Consider the following 17666-nt stretch of genomic DNA (forward strand, 5'->3'; position numbering starts at 1 on the left):
TAAGAAGGTTGATCAGATATTGGACACTGCCGCGCGGTGAGATAACTTACGTGGAGTTAGATAATTAGTTGAAGAAAATAGCTCAGTAAGAGGAACCTCGATAGCACTGTAGTGCAGACCAATCATCTCCAAACTCGCCGCACTCCACTTCTTTACTGAGGTGGAGCTTATCGATAGTGTGTGGGTATGAAGACAGGCACAAGTTGATTCGAAACTTTGTGGCTTTGCTCAGTACCCTCTCTTCTAGTTCTAGATTCCCGAAAATCATACGGAATTCATAATTTAGGCCTTTGAGAGGAGGATATTCAGGCTGATTGACGCAGGCGAGAAGTTGCCGGAGCGGTATGTTGTTCGGTATATGCTTCAGGCGAACCTCATTCTCGGAGACTTCTGCAGCAACGTCGAATTGCCAGGGGGTGTAGCTCGAACCGGTGCCTCTTCGCATCCAATTTTGAGCAACCGAGATGAGCAACTGATATCCACTCTCCAGCGGGAGATTCTTGAGCAGACAGGGACAGCTGCGCGGATCGAGAGTGTTCTAATCGTTCCTGCGCACTCAATTGGCTGCCAGGAGAAAGCCAGAGATGCAAACACAAGCACCGCGGTTGCAGGCGATCATGTGATCATCAAGTAGGGTGATGTCGTGGATTTCGCTCACATGATGTCTTCGGCCTCGTCGTACACGTGTCGATATGTGGCCAAGACTGCCGTAGATGCCGTTCTGTCGATGAAGCAAGCTCACAGGGATTTTGGGCAAACAGGCTAGATTTGAGTAGCTTATGCTCCTTGACGTCAATTGGTAAGCGCTCGTAGATCATCATGCGGACCTCTGTTGGAAGCCGCAGGAATGCAGACGGTTCGGGTGGTAGCAGCGGCATTTCCGAGAATACAGGGTCTGACGTCGCAGGCGTGTTAGAATCGAAGGGGGTGGTATGAGATCGTCTTGGCGACTCAGATGTCACTTCACCAAGCCATGAACTACATCAAAACACAATCAACGACCGAAGATGAGTATCAAATTCTGAAAGATTCAAACTAGGCAAAATCCGAGAAACGTCGCTGTTTCTGCGAGCTGCATCGCGACACACCTGTGTTATCATATGCATGTAGCTCTGATCTTGACATTGACAAATGTACCCCAGCGTCTTCGACCTCCACGAACAAAATTAATGTATGCATCATCTCCTTCTAAAGCCTGTACCCGTTGCCAAACCCTCGTCCGAAGCGCCCGACTGCTCTCCCACACACCCAACCAAAGCCTTCGATACCCATCTCCAGTCCGTGGCTAACAACTGTCATAGCAGACCACAACTTCTGGAAACAATCCGCCACTATGCTTGCCACAAGTTTTGGTCCCAAAATCGCTAACATGATAGCGGCTGTGACGACGAGTGCGAGGAGCAGCACAATTGGCCACACACGGCCGGCGGTGGAGCGTGAGCGCGCTAGTGTGTGTGTGTAATATTCGAACGAGAAAAAGGATTGCTCAGAACAAGATGAGCTGTCGGTCGTGGGTGTGAAAGGCGTAAGTGGCGGGGTTCTCGGCATTTCGTTGATGTCGGCATGTCCTGCGTGGCCGTTGCTTTTCAATTCCTCCGCGTCGACGATCTCAGAATCGCTGTCATGCATCTGAAGTCTCATTAGCATGTTTTGCGCATTACTTTGAAATGACAGCGCATACTTTGTGGATTGAGGTCTAGCAGGCGAAGCGCACGAGTGTCCAATTTCTTATGTGAACGTTGCGTCGCAGACGCGAACATCGCGGGCGCAGGAGACTGCGGCATGAAGTCGCATGGCTCACGTAACTTGGTCTATTCCGGCGTCATTGCACTTCCTTGGTCTACAAGCTGTCGATGCTTGGTTGTGCGGAAGGTTGGGAATGAGAACTGAGCCATAATTTATCAGAGTTGAGGTGGGAACAGGATGGTATGTTTACCGCCCTCTCCAAAGAATCACAGTCCCCAAGTCAATATTATCTTAGTGGCGCAAGAGATATTTTTCATTACGCTAGTTACTATTCACTCTTAGGCGAATATGGAGAGCGCTCGTGGCTTCTACGTTTTGACACATCAGTTCCTTAGTACCCCAGTCCACCATCTGTGCAAAGAACCGTGCGAGTCTGATGTCCAGATACTCCGTCATCGGAAGTCACTCTGTCTTTGGCTCCACCTTGACATCATCAGCCACCGCACGGAGGGTCTCGGCAAGCACCACCACCACCCTCTCGAAGACCTTTGAGGCCACGTGAACAATCTGATCGACCACAATGTCCTTCATCCACTCTAAAGGGTCGAGGAACAAGTCCTGTGTGTCGACAGGGGTGCCGCTTTTTTCTTTCGCTGAGGTGTAAACGATTAAGGCGATTGCAGCCCCGAAAATCGAGTAGAACATGGTGGGCAGGTCCACGGAACAGAACAATGAGTGCGACCCAGACGTAGACCATGACAACACCAAGCTGTGCAACGGAAGCCAGAGCGATATCCTTGATAATCATGTTGCCAGCCGCCTTCGGAGTACCGAACAGCTTACTACGTCCGGCTCGGGCAGGGTCAGTAAACCTATCGGAGCGATTCTTGCGCTGCTTAATTTCCGCGCGGAAGCTGAGAACCATGGAATCAGCGCCAATATCTGCGACGGCGGTGTCCTGCATGTGAACATGCTCCGACTCAGCGATTTTGCTGGCGACATATTCACGGATACCCTGGCTGTGGCTGTCTTCACCATCGAAGATGTTGGATGCGAAGGATGAGCCTGTGCTACGGCGATCGCCGTCCTCACTTGTGTTGAAGAAGGTATCGCTACCTTCTTTATCGCTGTCAGCTGGGTTCATAGCGGAAAGAATGAAGTAGACTCACCATTGTAGAAGGTTCCAGAGTCCGGGAACGTGAACATCGCTCTTCCATGCCGCTTGTCTTGATCGGTAGCGGAAGGGAAGGTGAACTTCGGCTGTCGGTGTTGTAAACCTAGGCTCCTGTCTCGTCCGTCGAAGCTAGTAGTTTCAGGATCTAGGGAAGTGCCTGACTTTGGATTATGATTCTCGTCGATGGTGACTGTGGAAATGTCAGTTCGATCAGTTGACTGTGCTTGGAGATATCTACCATGTGTACCAATGGCAAACCTTGGTGTCTCGGACTCATCACAGTCGCCAAACGCGCTGTCGCCTGCTGAATGGTATTAGCCAAACTCTCTGCCGCCGAAAAGCCTCATGAGTACCGTTACCTGTGGTCGATGACTCCATGCGACCTTTCTCTCGTAGCTCTTCTTGGCTCTTGGAGTGGCTAAGTGAGCGCAGAGGAACATCTTTGATGTTGTTGACGGAATCCACGCTCTCCATCGGCTCACCCTTGACTACACCCTCAGCGCGTTGAGACTTGTTCTCCATCATCGCGTCTTTGAACGCTTCAGCGATCTGGTTAACCTCCCTAGTCTTCTCTGTCTCTTGAAAGTTCTTAGCCGCTTCGTCTGTAGTACCGACGCCTGCCATGTCAAGTCTAGTGTCCAGATTGTGCGGAACACTAACGCCTCTCAAATCTCGCACTTGATTCTCGAGTGCTTGCGCAACCCGACAGCCTCCGCTATCCTGAAGAGCTTGCTTGACGTCGCTGATGGGTTCTTGCTCGCTGGGCAGCAGTCCAACTTGGTCGAACCCAGGCCTGATGGTGGGTGATGTCGGAGACGTTGGAGGGGAGAGCGGACTCTTCACTGGTGAAGATCTAGTCATGGTGTCTACGAGGGAGTTGTTGCTGCTTGAACGCGATCGAAATATGTCGCGGAAGCGGCTGGACTTGCGCACATGATCTGGCGTCATGGTGGCATTGGCGCGGTAGTGTTCGACACTGAGGCGGGCCATGAAGTGAAGTTTCGAAGTGGGAGTATACAGCGAACTACTATTTTGTTTACGATTGTGCGAGAAAAAGACTTAGTCAGGTCGCGAGTGTTTGTTTGAGCGTTGTCGCGGTGATTGCGTAAGCAAGCTAGCGGTAAAAGAGTGCAGATTGATGACGCTCTGCGCAAACTACAAACACTCAATCCATCTCACCCCGCAGCGTCTATCACTCCAAAATTTTTGCGGCTTCTTCATGGAGTACTACACAATGAACGACCACAATCACCACATTTTGAGCCTGAGACTTCCTCCTCAACGCATCCTATGCTGCCTGCGCCTGTGGCTCCCAAGGAGAAAGACTCCTTCCGATTGCTCGATCTACCAACGGAACTCTGTATCATTATCTATAAGCTTCAGTCCATAGAAAAATCAGAGCACATATTCATGAATAGCGCTGTCGAAGGGCACAACTACAAGTTCAAAATGAACACCCCGCCCACTTCGGTCAACGTCTATACCACCTGTCGCCAGGTCAACACCGAGGTATTCAGTCCCATGGCGAACAACTTAGCGGAGCTATCTCCTCTTCCTCGCGTTATAGTCGAAGTTGAGTCGCTTCGATTCATTCATTGTGACTATGGACGGCTATGGTTCGTCAGCGTTCATCTACTTCTCGTGGCCCGAGATCGAGACAACAATGGTGAAATTGACCTATCCGATGCCATGGTTTTCGCCCTGAAGAGAGCTGAGAACTGGATGGATGGTAAAGTGCTAGGCCTTGTTGCTTGCATGCAGAAGTGGTTCGTCCTCTTCGAAAGAAAGAGATTGTTGGCCGGCCAGCATAGCACATTGGACTCAGTACCTACTGTTGTATTGCCATCTCCTCATATCTCATATATCCAGGGAGCGACCCGCAGTCGGTGAGGGAAGGATAGATTTCAGCATCTAGCTAGCTTTTCGATAGATGTCGGTGAGGTCCTGAGCCCTCAGGGTGATCTAATCTAATATACTGGCTGCTTACTTCATCATCCGATCACGTGCGCAACTACTACACCACACTACAGTGGAAATGGAGATCCGTAATGCAAATTTCGGTGTTGAATATGGACTTGTTTACCACAGTACAAGTATTTTTCAAGCTATTTCGCGCTACACCTGCTGTTCATGCCCTTTGTCAGAAGATTCTTGCTCCTATAAAATCATCACGTTCCCTTCTAATGTCGGCCCAAGGGTTTTTCTGGCCGAATTCTCAGCTTCGCTCGCTTACCGTATGAAGAGCTTTGCCGCTAGTACAAAGATATCTACAGACAACGAAAGAGTGGTCAACGCTCAACTGGGGAGTCCTTGTGAGGACGCAGAGCCCTGGGAAATCTGGTCCGCCTGAGGACTGACGGGGTTGGAACTGCCCAACAAGGACTGGATATGGCCTCCGATCTTGAGATTTTATTGCACAATATCCAAAACGTGTGTGACTGCGTACAACTCTTGACAATACCATTTGTATTGACGATATCGTGGTGTATTAACCTACAAAAAGTTTCACTAGCCCGGCATGCACGAGTTCTAATAGCGCTCCGAATGAATTTCGGGCGTAGTGCAAGGGCTGTTGCAGTGCGGCTATGTGATCCAAAATTTGCTTGAATGAGACCCACTAAATCCTGTGGGGGCGAGTTGGGTGGGCGCTAACTTAAGTTACTAACTTAGGCCAACCCCAAGCCACAGCGAAACAGCCTCACCTCATCATAGGCTCCAGACCTTCCCTAGACACACAATGCTCTCTCCATCCTTAAGAATCTATGGAATTTTTTCAACAATCACCATTATCAGCAGATCTCGATAAGCACCAATTACAGCTCATCACTACAATCATGGACAAAGTTCCAGCCGAATTGATCGACCACATCAGCAGTTTTCTCGCGAACGACGACCTCAAGAACACCCTGCTAGTTTCCAAAGCTTTTGGCTTTGCTGCGGAGAAACACTCTCACGCCTTCAACGAATTTTCGCTTCACGAAGGGAATGTCGACAAATTCTTGAGCACTTATTCTGGCCACCGCTTTTCATATCTGCGCGTGGTTGAACTATGGACAGAGCTTCCACGCGTCGAGGACGACGACATGATATGTCGTGAGAGTATGGAACGATTGCGGAAGAACGACCAGATTATGACTCGGCAAATCAACCTCTTCTTCGAAACCATCCAAGTGGTTGAACAGCGTGCCGGAAAACGAGGCTATTCGGCCAAAATACTGCTCAACCTAGCCGACCCAGGTCGAGATGTATCGAATGTATTTTCTTCGATCGAATATCCTCGGCACATGAGCTGGCGCGTGCATCTGCTTGACCCAGCTAGTCTTCCCTCGCTTCAATGTGTGCGACATCTGCAGATAGGAGTGGGGTCGCGGTACCCATTCGAAGACACGCCGGAGGGATATACTGGTGATCTCGTAAAGATGGACTACCGTATCATAGTAGACATCGCTATGAAATGTCCAAATCTCCAATACCTGGGCTGTGAACTTGGACATGATGAGTGGCAGCGGAAATGGATGACCAAAGGCGAAAGGTATCTCTCCCGTGACTGGGCTGGTCCTCGTAGGGACACAAGGAAAGACTTCGCGCAAGCCCTAGAGTCGGCAAATCTACCAAAGTCACTTCGGCATATCAACCTCAACTTTCTTCATCCAATTGATGATGTCACAAGAATCGACCACAACGATGCGCATCCGAACATGGTATCCCCGGCGACCAGCGATCCATTCAGCACCAGCCTTCATCATTTCTCTCAGAACCTTCGGAGAATCAACCTTTGCGTTATCGCAGACGAGTCATTGTTTTGGCCTGAATCTGGTCGCGTGACCTCTTGGCCCAATCTAGAGAGCTTTGTTGTCATGTTTCACATGGTCAGCCCTTCCGGGAAATGGTATTTCCACGGCCCAAACGGCGAAGGTCGTACCGCAGTCGGATTCGAAATCAACGAAGACTCTTACCCGTCCCTGCAAGCGAGCGATTTAGACGTGCGTATGTGGGAGGAAGTTGAAAGAGACGGACATCTACAGAACGACCAACTCACTGATCGATTTCGTATCATTCCCAATGACATTATCTTGCGACCATTCCTAAAAGGATTCGCTTGCGCAGCGGCACAGATGTTATCTCTCAAAGAAGCAGTACTTTGGTGCCCTCTCAGCTGGGAACGGTGGGATGACTGGACCTTTGACGGTGATGAGGGGGAAGGTGAGGAAAGAAATTGGCTTGGATCAAGATTTGAACAAGAGCTGGCTTGGGGCATCCAGTACCTGCGTGCTGGGGAGAAGGAGTTCAAACACCGTCGTAAGCTATCGCTGGAGACTCCGCATCTCTGGTGGAAGGTCTCCAAGTGGCGCCCCGATCCTGAGCTGCATGATCTATTCCACAAAATCGGATGCCAGTCCCAGCGAGGTGACTTGGTAGAGCATTGGGTTGATGAAACTTCTGGACAGAAGCTTGTGGGTCGGAATCAATTCGAGGGGTTCATGGTCCGAGAATTAATGTACCGTTGAGAATTGCCACAGAACCAATTTCCAATTACATATACAGATAGTGACTGCATTGGATTGATACAGATGAAACTTGCTAAAGTCTCCAATGACAGGAAAAAGAACACAATGCGATACTCTGCGCGCGCATCGAGCATATTTACCAGGGCTTGTTCCAGTTCTTGGACTCGCTCCATGTCTTCTCTAGGTCGACTAAGATCTTCTCAATATCTTCGCGCGCTTTCCTAAACTCAGCAATATTCTTCCTGTCATTGTCTTTCTTTTTGGTATCGTCCTTCGCGGCATCTTTTGCCTTTTGTGTGGTGTATTCATCCTTCAAGGCGCTGGATATTGTCCTCAATGAATTTAGTGCCCTTTCCCTTGGCCGTCTTGAACGCCTCATCCATTTAATTTTCCCACTTGGCTCCGAGACCGAGAGTCGTCCATGGAACATATGTAATCCCATCTTCCCCGCGGGGAGTCTTTGGGAGGTTCTTGTCGATGCCGTCTATAGCAATTCCGATTCCTACCTTCTCATCTTTGAAGATCTTCGCAATTTCAGGCTCCTGCATATATTTGAATACGCCTATGACAGATCTTATGCGATAGATAGCTTCGCGAGGACTGTTAATCTGAGGTTCGTTCATTGACCACTTGATTAACTTGACCATGTCATTTTCTTGACAGATGGACTTCTTGGGGTCGAACATCTTGGACAGGCCGTGTCAGAAAATCGATCAAGTGCTTGCTTTTGGTAATATGACTTACAAAATTCTTCACTGGTGAGTTGATCCACTTCTGGGGCAACACGAACTCGTGCGTAAAATCGCCACAACCATTGATACTGTAATAAGGATAAGTTGCAGCTATCTTTCCAATGGGGTCATGGTTAGTTGTCTAGACCTTAGCTCCCGATTGCGGTGCAGGGTTGTCCATAACTTGAGTCGGCCGCAGGACAAGCAGCGTGTCATATACCGACCTTCCAAGAGTGTCGTGTCTATCATGGACAGGCTGTTGATATGGTCGAATCTGAGAACGGGTGGATAGGTGGAGAGTTCAACTTGTATGAAAACTAAGCTTGGCACGTATAATGCGCGCTGGATGAAGATTTGGAGCTGCAGTCGAGCTAGGGAAAGTTTGAAATGCGAAGCAATTACAATAAACAGTTGCACAATTATCCAAATTCGTAGATCAGTATAAAATAGGCAGAACAATGCAACGCATCCGACAATATCAGCCACTTATCCCATGGCATGTGATTGTGACTGTCGGTCAACGAGTTTTACGTGACAAGGATATCTATCGGCGGGATGCGCACCTGCCCTTCCAGTTTGATATGCTCTTTCGCCCCTCACTGTCTTGATCGGAGGATTTTTAGAGCGCATGAGTTTCGTCCACCAGCTTTCTCGTGCTCTTTGTTTAGCCTCCCATTCCTCGTATGCCGGCGCAATGTCAAAAGTGCGGGCGGTGAGAATCAAAACGATGCGTAGTTCGTTCATGACCAGTGCTTGTCCAATGCAATTTCGCGATCCATGCTCGAATGGGCGGTAGGCTCCATTCTGTGGCGGGTATAGCTCGTGTCCGGCGTCCACCAGCCAACGTTCAGGTAAGAAATCATCGGGTCGCACCCAATAGCGCGGATGTCTGTGTAGGATCCCATGTAAGATCATGCTTTCGAGGTGGCTCACGGGATAGGACCTATCGTTCTGATCTTGGATTGACACCCCGTGTCGCGTGCCCCGGACAGCACCTGCAGGAGGGAACAGACGGATAACTTCCTTAATGATGGCGAGCGTATAGCGACATTTGTTGATGAGCGCCGGCTTCTCCTTGAGCTGCGCGGCAGCATCAGTGCTGCCGAAGACCTCGTCATGCTCTCTCCGAAGGCGAGCCATCGCTCCCGGGTGTTTGTGCAGCATATGATGGGCATACACAATGGTACTTGATGTTGAGTCGTTTCCAGCAAAGATGAATAGACGGATTTGAGTAGTGGCTAGGCGCGCGAAACTTTCATCGACCTGCTGAGGCAATGCTACTTCTGAAGAACCAATACGCTGTTGCTTCAAATAATCATCTAACGCAAGGGCGATAACGGATTTACCTCTTCTCGTACCGCTCGCCTTTACCGAAGTTGAGGTGTCCTTCATTTCTAGATAACGCTTCTGAAGCTCTGTGCGAAGGAATGTATCCAAGATCGAGCCGTAATACCACTGAACGAAGGGCCGCAGTGGGTTGAGCAGAATGCGCGGATCCCAGAACGAGTGCCAATCGAGGATCGTATTGAGAGCTTTGGAAGCGCAGTGCTCTTCCCGCTGATTGTCCAGATTAGTATCCAGTGTAACTTTCGTGATGATGTCCATAGTAAGTCGCGATGCTAAGTCGTCGAGAGAGACCAGAGCTGAGCCAGCGCTCTTGCGTAGTAACTCGCAAAACACCTCCACGGAGTCAACAACAGCAGGAATCAGTTCTGCCATGTGACTGCCACTGAAACCCGGGTTGAAGAGAGCTCTAAGGGGCTTCCATGCCTCATGGCTCATCGTAATCATACTTTCCCCTCCAACAACCGGCGTGAAACCCTTGTGCTGGCCAGCGGGCTTGCCCAAGTTGTATTTTACTGTGATCTGGTTCGCGGCTTCAGGATCCCACACCATTAGATGTGGTGGATACATCGGCCACAAGTCCACGAGCAATACATTCGTATCAGGATCGCGCTCGAACAACTCTAGCCACGCATCAAGAACATTGACATCCGAGGGCATTTTCTTCAAAAAGCCGTCCAATACCAGGAGATGGCCAGTCCACCAGCTCCAACCGTCGACAGTTGGCTACATCAAGCATCAGTGGTGTTCTTCCTAAGCTGTGAAATTATGCGACTGACGATGCCATCTCTTCGCAACTGATAGACAAGCTTCCGCTTCTGATAACCCAGGTGTAAGAAATATGCGACGCTAGAAGCAAACACCACCGCGAGAGAAGATAGCATAGCTATAGATAACATTATGGACGAAAAAAAGAGCTACGAAAAGAGCGATGGAGAACAGGCAATCGGCTCTGGTTGAGGAAACGGGTTCAAGTGTGTGGCGCAAGCAATTGTGGACGATGCGTGGACTGGCGCAACCAGGCTATAAGTCCAGCGGATGCAAAGCAGGATTCTCATCGCTTCGTCGAGAGACGATATCATTGAGACCCGCTAATCGACGGCGCGCAACAGAGACGTCGAGGTTGCGCCAAGCACTGCAGGGCGTAGCCTGGCGTCACGCCGTCAGCATGTGTGCTGACCGATGCACGCAGTCCGGCAGATCTCGACGACGCGATGAGGCGATCGAACTGTGTGACATCGCGGGATTTTCCTCACATGCAGTGCGGTGAAGTAAGATTGTGCGACGTCGCGGGATGCTTCTGAATTTGAAGAGGTGGGTGTTGTGCGACGGCGAAGACGCCAAAAAGGAACAACAAAGCACGGTCCGTGCGGTCCATTTCACCAGCCGTCGATGGCATCAACATACGACCAGGATCGACATTTCGCTGCTTTCCTGATCAAATGTTCGGACCTATGCTACCTTGCTCAACTGTTCTTTGGACTGTTTCCGCTATGGAGTGTGCGTAGCAACACCGGAGCGCAGCACATGACGCCATGCGAAGCTTCTCGACAATTTCGCAAATACACCATCCACACTCACGTCATACAGTGAGGCACAAAGATGATATCCCAAATTCCTCAAAGTGACCTCGAGCGGGACACATACAATTGATGTTGACATCGCAGCCATATGCTTTCTGGACAGTGAGAATCTGCAGAAGCCTCTAGAATGATGCACCCTGTGCTACACGCTCCGGTGACTTCCTCTGACTGTGAGGATTTGAGAGAGACAGCGATGCTTGACAAGAATCTTTTCGCAGCCAAGAGACGCTCGCGAGCGTGCGAAGGCTGCTTGGCAGACATCATGGTGCTCAATCGCACATTTGGGCCTTCAGAATTCGTAGACAATTCGTCGCATATCAATTTGCGAGTTGAACGATATCGACAAAAGCAGCCGAAATGAGATTGACGTGGGCTTTCGGGCTGCTTGCCGGACCCTGGACGACCATCCTGGCTGCTAGAGAGACCACCAAACCGCAACATCGGATGCAATTACAAGCGCTGCAGAGCCAACTTACACCCCCGATGATTTGCACATTGCACAGGACCCTATGCAGATGGGCGCAATGCCTGCAAGTAATGCGGATAGTTCACCAAGACATCGACAAGAGAAGGCACACCTGATGAAGCGGATGAGTCGCAAGCATGGCAGTTGGGGCACCAGTCATCCACGGTATCGACTCTTCGAAGCTTTGTGGGGATTTAGCAGATGTCGCGATCGCAATGTGGCAGAACTTGAGAAATGGAGAAGGTTGTACCAGAACGTTGGAAAGAAGCAGAAAAAGGTGCGAGGAATGCTGCGATGCTTCTTTCCGTGCTGATCAATTGCCAGACATTGGAGCGCGTAGTGGACTATAAGCAGAAGCTAGACGATGTAGAAGAGCTGATCTTCGAGAATTTCATGATTTGCAAAGACATCGTCTCTACCGCTATGCAATACTATGGTGTTACGCAGCAAGGAGCTTGACAAGCACATCAAAGAAGCCGAAGAAGCTGGACGTCAGGTGGATAGCTACAGTCCTGGTCAGACTCTGAAGCATTTTGTGCGGGACTGGGCAGAACAGGGCGCGAAAGAGCGTGCTGACGCTTTCCCTTGCGTTCTCAGCACGCTCTCAGATCTCAAAGGCGACGTTTCGAAGGGCGCCTCTTTGAAAGTGCTACTCCCGGGGTCCGGGCTTGGTCGGCTTGGCCACGAAGTTTCCAGTCTCGGAGGTTAGCTATTCGTGTACCCATAAGGAAATGTGCTTACGCGACGCAGATTTCGAAGTAACTGTCAACGAGTGGTCGATGTTCATGAACGTGGCGTACAGATTCCTGGAAACTCGTACAACGACTCGGTCCTTCGCTCTACATCCGTTTATCGATGGAATGTCACACCATGCTACGACGAGCGACATGCTGCGTAAAGTCACGGTGCCCGATAGATCTCCAGATCCTTCGGTTTTGCTGGTCGAAGGCGATTTCAATACTGCCTTCGCCGACCAAGGTGGGCAGTATGACATTGTGGTCACACATTTCTTCATCGACACAGCCCGCAATCTCATGTCATACTTTGACACGATCAAATTTCTGCTCAAGCCCGGCGGCAAATGGCTGAATTTTGGGCCGCTACTCTACGGTACTGGACCATTCGTTCAATTGAGCTTGGACGAGATCATCGCGGTTGTGGAAGAGATGGGATTCGAATTCGAGGATATTGGCAGCGAGTGCGGATCTCTTACGTTTGAGGACAAGAAAGTCAGAAGTACCGAGGCTGAGTATGGCTTCAACACTAAGGCGCTGACGAAGAACGCTTATTCGGCGCAGGTGTGGGTTGCTACTAGAAAGTGAAAATGCCAACAGGCCCTGTTTGTCGTTGATTGTGGCTCATTCACGGAAGAATATATCACGTGCAATGTTCGTAGCGCGTGATCGATGTGTAAACACTTGGGGCTTTGCGCCGCTAGCTCTCAGTCTACTGTTCATCCAGCTCTCCCCCCTTAATTCTTCTACTCACCGACCTTCCTGTCACAGCAGAACGCCTCTACCAGCTCACAGCTCACCACAAGACCTGACACTCGTGACTGCCACGCATCAGTGTCAAACCTGCGAAAGTCTTGCGCAGCTCGAGTTGAATACTCCCTTCCCTCCAGTCGAACAACGGATTCAGATGGAGTCCTCCGCTTCAACTACACCTACTCCCAAATTTACCGTCCTCTTCAAGATCATCCCTGGGCCAGGCATTCGGCCACTTCAGTCAGATGGTCAATACTATCCTAGACACGCCGTCCACGAGATTCGCCTGCAATGGCTCAAGACCATGTTCGCACCTCATGACCTCATCAAGATCTTGCCGTGCCTCAATCCTTGGAATGGAAATGCCTTTCCCGAGCTGTTCATCGCTACTTTTCGAGACTTCGATGCGTATCACGGTGCCCTGGGTTCCTGGAACAGTACGGAACTGGAGCCAAATGCGTTCATCAGGATGGTCGTATTCCTAAATATAATTGAGGAGGATACGAAAACCGCACAGCTTCTAGGTCCTATCCAGGGGTCGAAGACGGTCAAGCCATCTAGGAATTTGCCTGCACCTCCCCTCTACCATCCCGAGAACTTGTTCGAGGATTGGTGGGCTGCGCTAGATCCTGATAATTGGAACCAGCGCCGCCGTCGTATCGAGCACAAGGCTCTGCTCTCTCACTGCGGCGCATGGTTGTACTATAGTTATTCTGGTGAGCGATCGTTCCGTTCAGACCCCATTTCATTCTCATTTGAGACGCCTGCGATCTTGGAATACGAGTTCCTCAGCCGGAACTTACGGAATAGCCGGAAGAAAGAGGCAGAGGAGCCGGTTACAACGATCGATTGGGACGCGACCCACCAGTGCCGCAAGCTATCGCTACAGCTGAGCTCATCTTTCACCATGTACATGGAGCAGCTCAAGATTGATTCGCCATCTGCCTCATCCGATGAAGAAGATGCTTTTGAGCTCGAGAATGAGGCTCGCCCTGACACACCGAACACATCACCACCAACCTCGCCGCGGACAGGTTCCGACCTACTCTCCGCTCATGGTATAAATTTAATGTCCTTGGAAGATTTCGAGGAACATCTTGGGCGCGAAACCTCTCTTGCAATCAGACCTTCTCACTTGCAGCCTGGTATCAAGAGCACGCAGGCCGTTGTAGCCCCTGCGACAGGTTTGATGAAGGAACTCGAAACCTTGATGAGCCGCCTTCCCACATATTCGGAAGAGGAACTCGGCATTCCAGATATGCGCAAGGAAGTCGCTGCAGCGTGGGTTCTTGAGCCTGAGGATATCGGCGACCTGAGTAACAAGCATTCTCGGTCCTCTAATCCTACATCTATTTACGACTTTATGAACGGCGAGTATGCTTTGCGGCAGCGAGGATCGCCAGTAGAGCCGTTCGGATTACGGCCGTCCGACCACGGCCCCGTGGCTGCATATACAGCCGAGAGCACCACGTATCTTTTCACTGACCAGATGGCAGCGTGGTATGCCGCTGCGGACGATGTGAAGCCAGCCGGTCACAGTAGCCAAGACTTCAATGACAACCTAGCAGCACTAATGAAGGGATGTGCGGCATCAACCGCATCTGGGGACACTGCATCACCTCAGTCCTCATCGATCGAGCTTGTCGTTCAATCCTCGAACGAGTCCCATATCGATCCGGAACAAGAATGGTATGCTTCACTTCTGGCCGAACCGAAGGTCGAGAAGGTCTATAGCTCAACTATCGAGCATGGAACCAGCAAAGAGTCTTATCCTGGTGATATACTTCAGGCACGACTAAGTGCCCAGGCATGTGACGATGAGCTCTTGGCGGCGAACGACATCACGGAGCATGTCGCAGGCCCCAAGAACTCACAGCTTGTTGAAGTCGCCCACATCACATCTAAGGATGGCGAAGATGCGGAAGTGGCAGTCATTCCGTGTTCTGACGACCAACAACTCCCCAATGATGGTCTCATGGTTTCATCCAGCTTCGAGCTTCTTCTGGACGAGCATGTTCCTCCCGAGAGCAGCGCTTTGGAGATGATCGGTACGCCAACCGTAGGCACCACTTGCGACACTTCGTATTTCTGGACGAAGCTCTTCATGCTCCCAGTCTTCGACTACTTCTCGCTGGGTCTTCTTCCGACTCTGATCCACCACCCGATCTTCTCACTTCTCGTCTTCCTCATGCTGTATGTGGTCAGCCTGCAATTCCAGGAACTCAAAGAAAAGAACGAGCGTCTTCGGAACTACAATGAAGTGTTGCGCGGCATGTGAGATGTCCGGGATAGGCTCGGCGCTATGTCCTGGATGGCGCGAGATATCTCCGGGTGATACATGGTTTGGTACAACATTGTACAGTGGGGCCCTTTGCCTAGGATCCGCGGGCCGCTTGGTGTCTTTCTCCATTTTTCAATAATTATGTGAAGGGTTTAAGCGTCTTGCGATCCAGGTAGTGGATGTCTCTGTCGGCATTGCGTGTTTGTAATCGTAACAAGCGTTGTCGCTATCACATTACTTGGCGTTTGTATCTCCTACTTTTAGCAATGCATCGATTTTCCAATACAACGTCTTGTACGCATCTCTCGTTGTACGAAATATCTCTTGATGTACGATCGACCATGCCGTCTCCACCAACCGACACCATAATGCGGGGTACTAGCGCGCCCTCGGCCGAAATTCGTTAGCCCTTTCCAATGACGCCCATTCGCAGATCTAATATCAGAATCTGCGACTACCGTCAAGACCAACTATGTAGTTGTCCCTGCTTTGCTTTGCTTAGTGCCCTTCAACCTCAATACATCATGGACTCCGCATACATCCTCCCCATCTCGATCGCCCTCTTCTTCACATACGTCATCTCCATCTTCATCACCGACCCACTCTCTCGCATTCCAGGCCCATTTTTTGCCCGATTCTCGCGACTATGGCTTGTTCAGCACTCCATCGCCGGAGACATGCACACGACGATGATCGACCTGCACAAGAAACATGGCAAATTAGTTCGCACTGCGCACAACGAAGTCAGCATCTCTGACCCTACAGCCATCAAGACTATCTACGGTGCTGGTACTAAGTTTCGGAAGAGCGAGTGGTACAGCGTTTGGCAAGGTCATCGCAAGTTTGACCTGTTCGGCGGCAGGGATGAGAAGGTGCACGGTCAGCATCGGCGCCTGATCAGCAGTATCTACAGCCTGGAGCAGTTGAAGAAGCTGGAGCCTGGCGTAGATAGTGCTATAACACTAATGATCAAGAGATTGGGCGAAGTTTCGAAAGACGAAGGCGCGGTAGACATGTCGAAGTGGGCGCAAATGTTTGCTTTCGATGTCATTGGCGAAGTCACATTTTCGAAATCTTTCGGATTTTTAGCTGCAGGCAAAGACGACGGGAGCTTTGCAGCTATAGACGAAGCACTGGTAAGTGCGGCGTGGATCGGTCAGGTATCTTGGTTATACTGGCTACATGATCGGTTCATGCCAATCATCGGCAATTGGATTGGTGCGAACAATCGGAATGGCAGTTTGAGACAGTTCGCATCGAAAGAGTGTGAGGCAAGAAAAGGCAGGAAAAGCGAAAGGAAGGATATTCTGAGTTCATTGTTTGCAGTCCAGGATGCGAAGCCTAATGAGTTCGACGATAATAGTGTGCTGAGTATGGCGTCGAGTAACATCTTTGCTGGAAGCGATACAACGGGAATCTCGATTGGGGCGGTGATGTATAACTTGTGCAAGCATCCGCGATGCAAGCAGAAGCTAATGGATGAAATCGAAGAGACGGTCAAACGGGATGAGCTAGATGCGAGCAAGAACATGCCGTTCGAAGCAGGCTTTGGGATGCCGTATCTACAAGCGTGTATTTACGAAGCACTGCGTATGCACCCGGCGGTCGGCATGGCTTTACCCAGAGTGGTGCCGCCAGATGGCTTCGAGGTTGAGGGAGTGTATCTACCCGGTGGAGTAAGTAGAACACTCGAGTGCATGATGAGATGGCCTAATAGAGCGACAGACAATCATTGGTGCCAATCCTTGGGTCATACATCGTCAGAAAGAGATTTTTGGTGATGACTGCGACATCTTCCGACCTGAGAGATGGCTGGAGGGTGACAGAGGGCAACTCGGTATTGGATTCAGCATTCAAAAGGTCATACCGTGATTTGCTGATTGAGTGCACAGATCGCTTCTTCTTTGCATTCGGAGCTGGCGCACGCATGTGCCTTGGTCGAAGTAGGATCGCATCCATGCCTTGCCGTTGAAGCGCGTACTAACAATGTACCAGACCTGAGCTGGATCGAGATGACCAAACTCATCCCTTCGCTGCTCCTCAAGTTTGACGTAGAGCTCATAGATGCAAATCAGGAGCCGAAGCAGCATTGCTGGTAGGGAGCACACCCGACCATTCAAGTTGTGGATATCAGCTGATACTCATAGGTGGTTCGTGAAACAAGAAGCGCTGCACATGAACTTTAGCCCAAAGCAGCAGTGATGAGATTCGTTTTGAAGTAATCTTCCTGCAAAGATATTCACATCGGCAAATATCAAATTTGTAGAAACATAAAGAACCGTGTGGTTCTTCCAGCTCCATATCAACATCGTGAACATTGCTTCCAAATCATCATGTTTAGCTAATTCACCGATGTTTCGGCCAATGCAATCGGCTTTGGAGTTGTTTGGACAGGGATTTCACTGT

General features: G+C 50.2%; 8 protein-coding genes across 8 annotated transcripts; 4 read left to right on the forward strand and 4 right to left on the reverse strand.

Moving 5' to 3' along the window:
* Window positions 1-82: 82 nt before the first annotated feature.
* Window positions 83-878, reverse strand: SNOG_12316 (hypothetical protein; the record flags this gene model as incomplete). The annotated part of the gene is made up of 3 exons (XM_001802486.1): window positions 83-518; window positions 659-704; window positions 743-878. The coding sequence occupies 3 exons, from the start codon at window positions 876-878 to the stop codon at window positions 83-85; spliced, it is 618 nt and encodes a 205-aa protein (XP_001802538.1).
* A 1270-nt stretch (window positions 879-2148) lies between these two features.
* Window positions 2149-3850, reverse strand: SNOG_12317 (hypothetical protein; the record flags this gene model as incomplete). Its single annotated transcript, XM_001802487.1, has 4 exons — window positions 2149-2304; window positions 2390-2820; window positions 2856-3161; window positions 3241-3850. The coding sequence occupies 4 exons, from the start codon at window positions 3848-3850 to the stop codon at window positions 2149-2151; spliced, it is 1503 nt and encodes a 500-aa protein (XP_001802539.1).
* A 459-nt stretch (window positions 3851-4309) lies between these two features.
* Window positions 4310-4750, forward strand: SNOG_12318 (hypothetical protein; the record flags this gene model as incomplete). Its single annotated transcript, XM_001802488.1, has 2 exons — window positions 4310-4437; window positions 4486-4750. The coding sequence occupies 2 exons, from the start codon at window positions 4310-4312 to the stop codon at window positions 4748-4750; spliced, it is 393 nt and encodes a 130-aa protein (XP_001802540.1).
* Window positions 4751-5694: 944 nt separating this feature from the next.
* SNOG_12319 (hypothetical protein) lies at window positions 5695-7368 on the forward strand (the record flags this gene model as incomplete). Its single annotated transcript, XM_001802489.1, has 1 exon — window positions 5695-7368. The coding sequence occupies one exon, from the start codon at window positions 5695-5697 to the stop codon at window positions 7366-7368; it is 1674 nt and encodes a 557-aa protein (XP_001802541.1).
* A 136-nt stretch (window positions 7369-7504) lies between these two features.
* Window positions 7505-8054, reverse strand: SNOG_12320 (hypothetical protein; the record flags this gene model as incomplete). Its single annotated transcript, XM_001802490.1, has 2 exons — window positions 7505-7688; window positions 7765-8054. 2 exons carry the CDS (start codon window positions 8052-8054, stop codon window positions 7505-7507), a joined length of 474 nt encoding a protein of 157 aa, XP_001802542.1.
* Window positions 8055-8585: 531 nt separating this feature from the next.
* SNOG_12321 (hypothetical protein) lies at window positions 8586-10342 on the reverse strand (the record flags this gene model as incomplete). Its single annotated transcript, XM_001802491.1, has 2 exons — window positions 8586-10169; window positions 10223-10342. The coding sequence occupies 2 exons, from the start codon at window positions 10340-10342 to the stop codon at window positions 8586-8588; spliced, it is 1704 nt and encodes a 567-aa protein (XP_001802543.1).
* Window positions 10343-11925: 1583 nt separating this feature from the next.
* SNOG_12322 (hypothetical protein) lies at window positions 11926-15257 on the forward strand (the record flags this gene model as incomplete). Its single annotated transcript, XM_001802492.1, has 3 exons — window positions 11926-12196; window positions 12243-12790; window positions 13089-15257. 3 exons carry the CDS (start codon window positions 11926-11928, stop codon window positions 15255-15257), a joined length of 2988 nt encoding a protein of 995 aa, XP_001802544.1.
* Window positions 15258-15784: 527 nt separating this feature from the next.
* SNOG_12323 (hypothetical protein) lies at window positions 15785-17526 on the forward strand (the record flags this gene model as incomplete). The annotated part of the gene is made up of 5 exons (XM_001802493.1): window positions 15785-16936; window positions 16986-17097; window positions 17153-17203; window positions 17256-17355; window positions 17408-17526. The coding sequence occupies 5 exons, from the start codon at window positions 15785-15787 to the stop codon at window positions 17460-17462; spliced, it is 1470 nt and encodes a 489-aa protein (XP_001802545.1). The 3' UTR covers window positions 17463-17526.
* Between the last annotated feature and the right edge of the window lie 140 nt (window positions 17527-17666).

Source organism: Parastagonospora nodorum (assembly GCF_000146915.1).
Source record: "Parastagonospora nodorum SN15 chromosome Unknown scaffold_22, whole genome shotgun sequence".
NCBI lineage: Eukaryota > Fungi > Ascomycota > Dothideomycetes > Pleosporales > Phaeosphaeriaceae > Parastagonospora > Parastagonospora nodorum.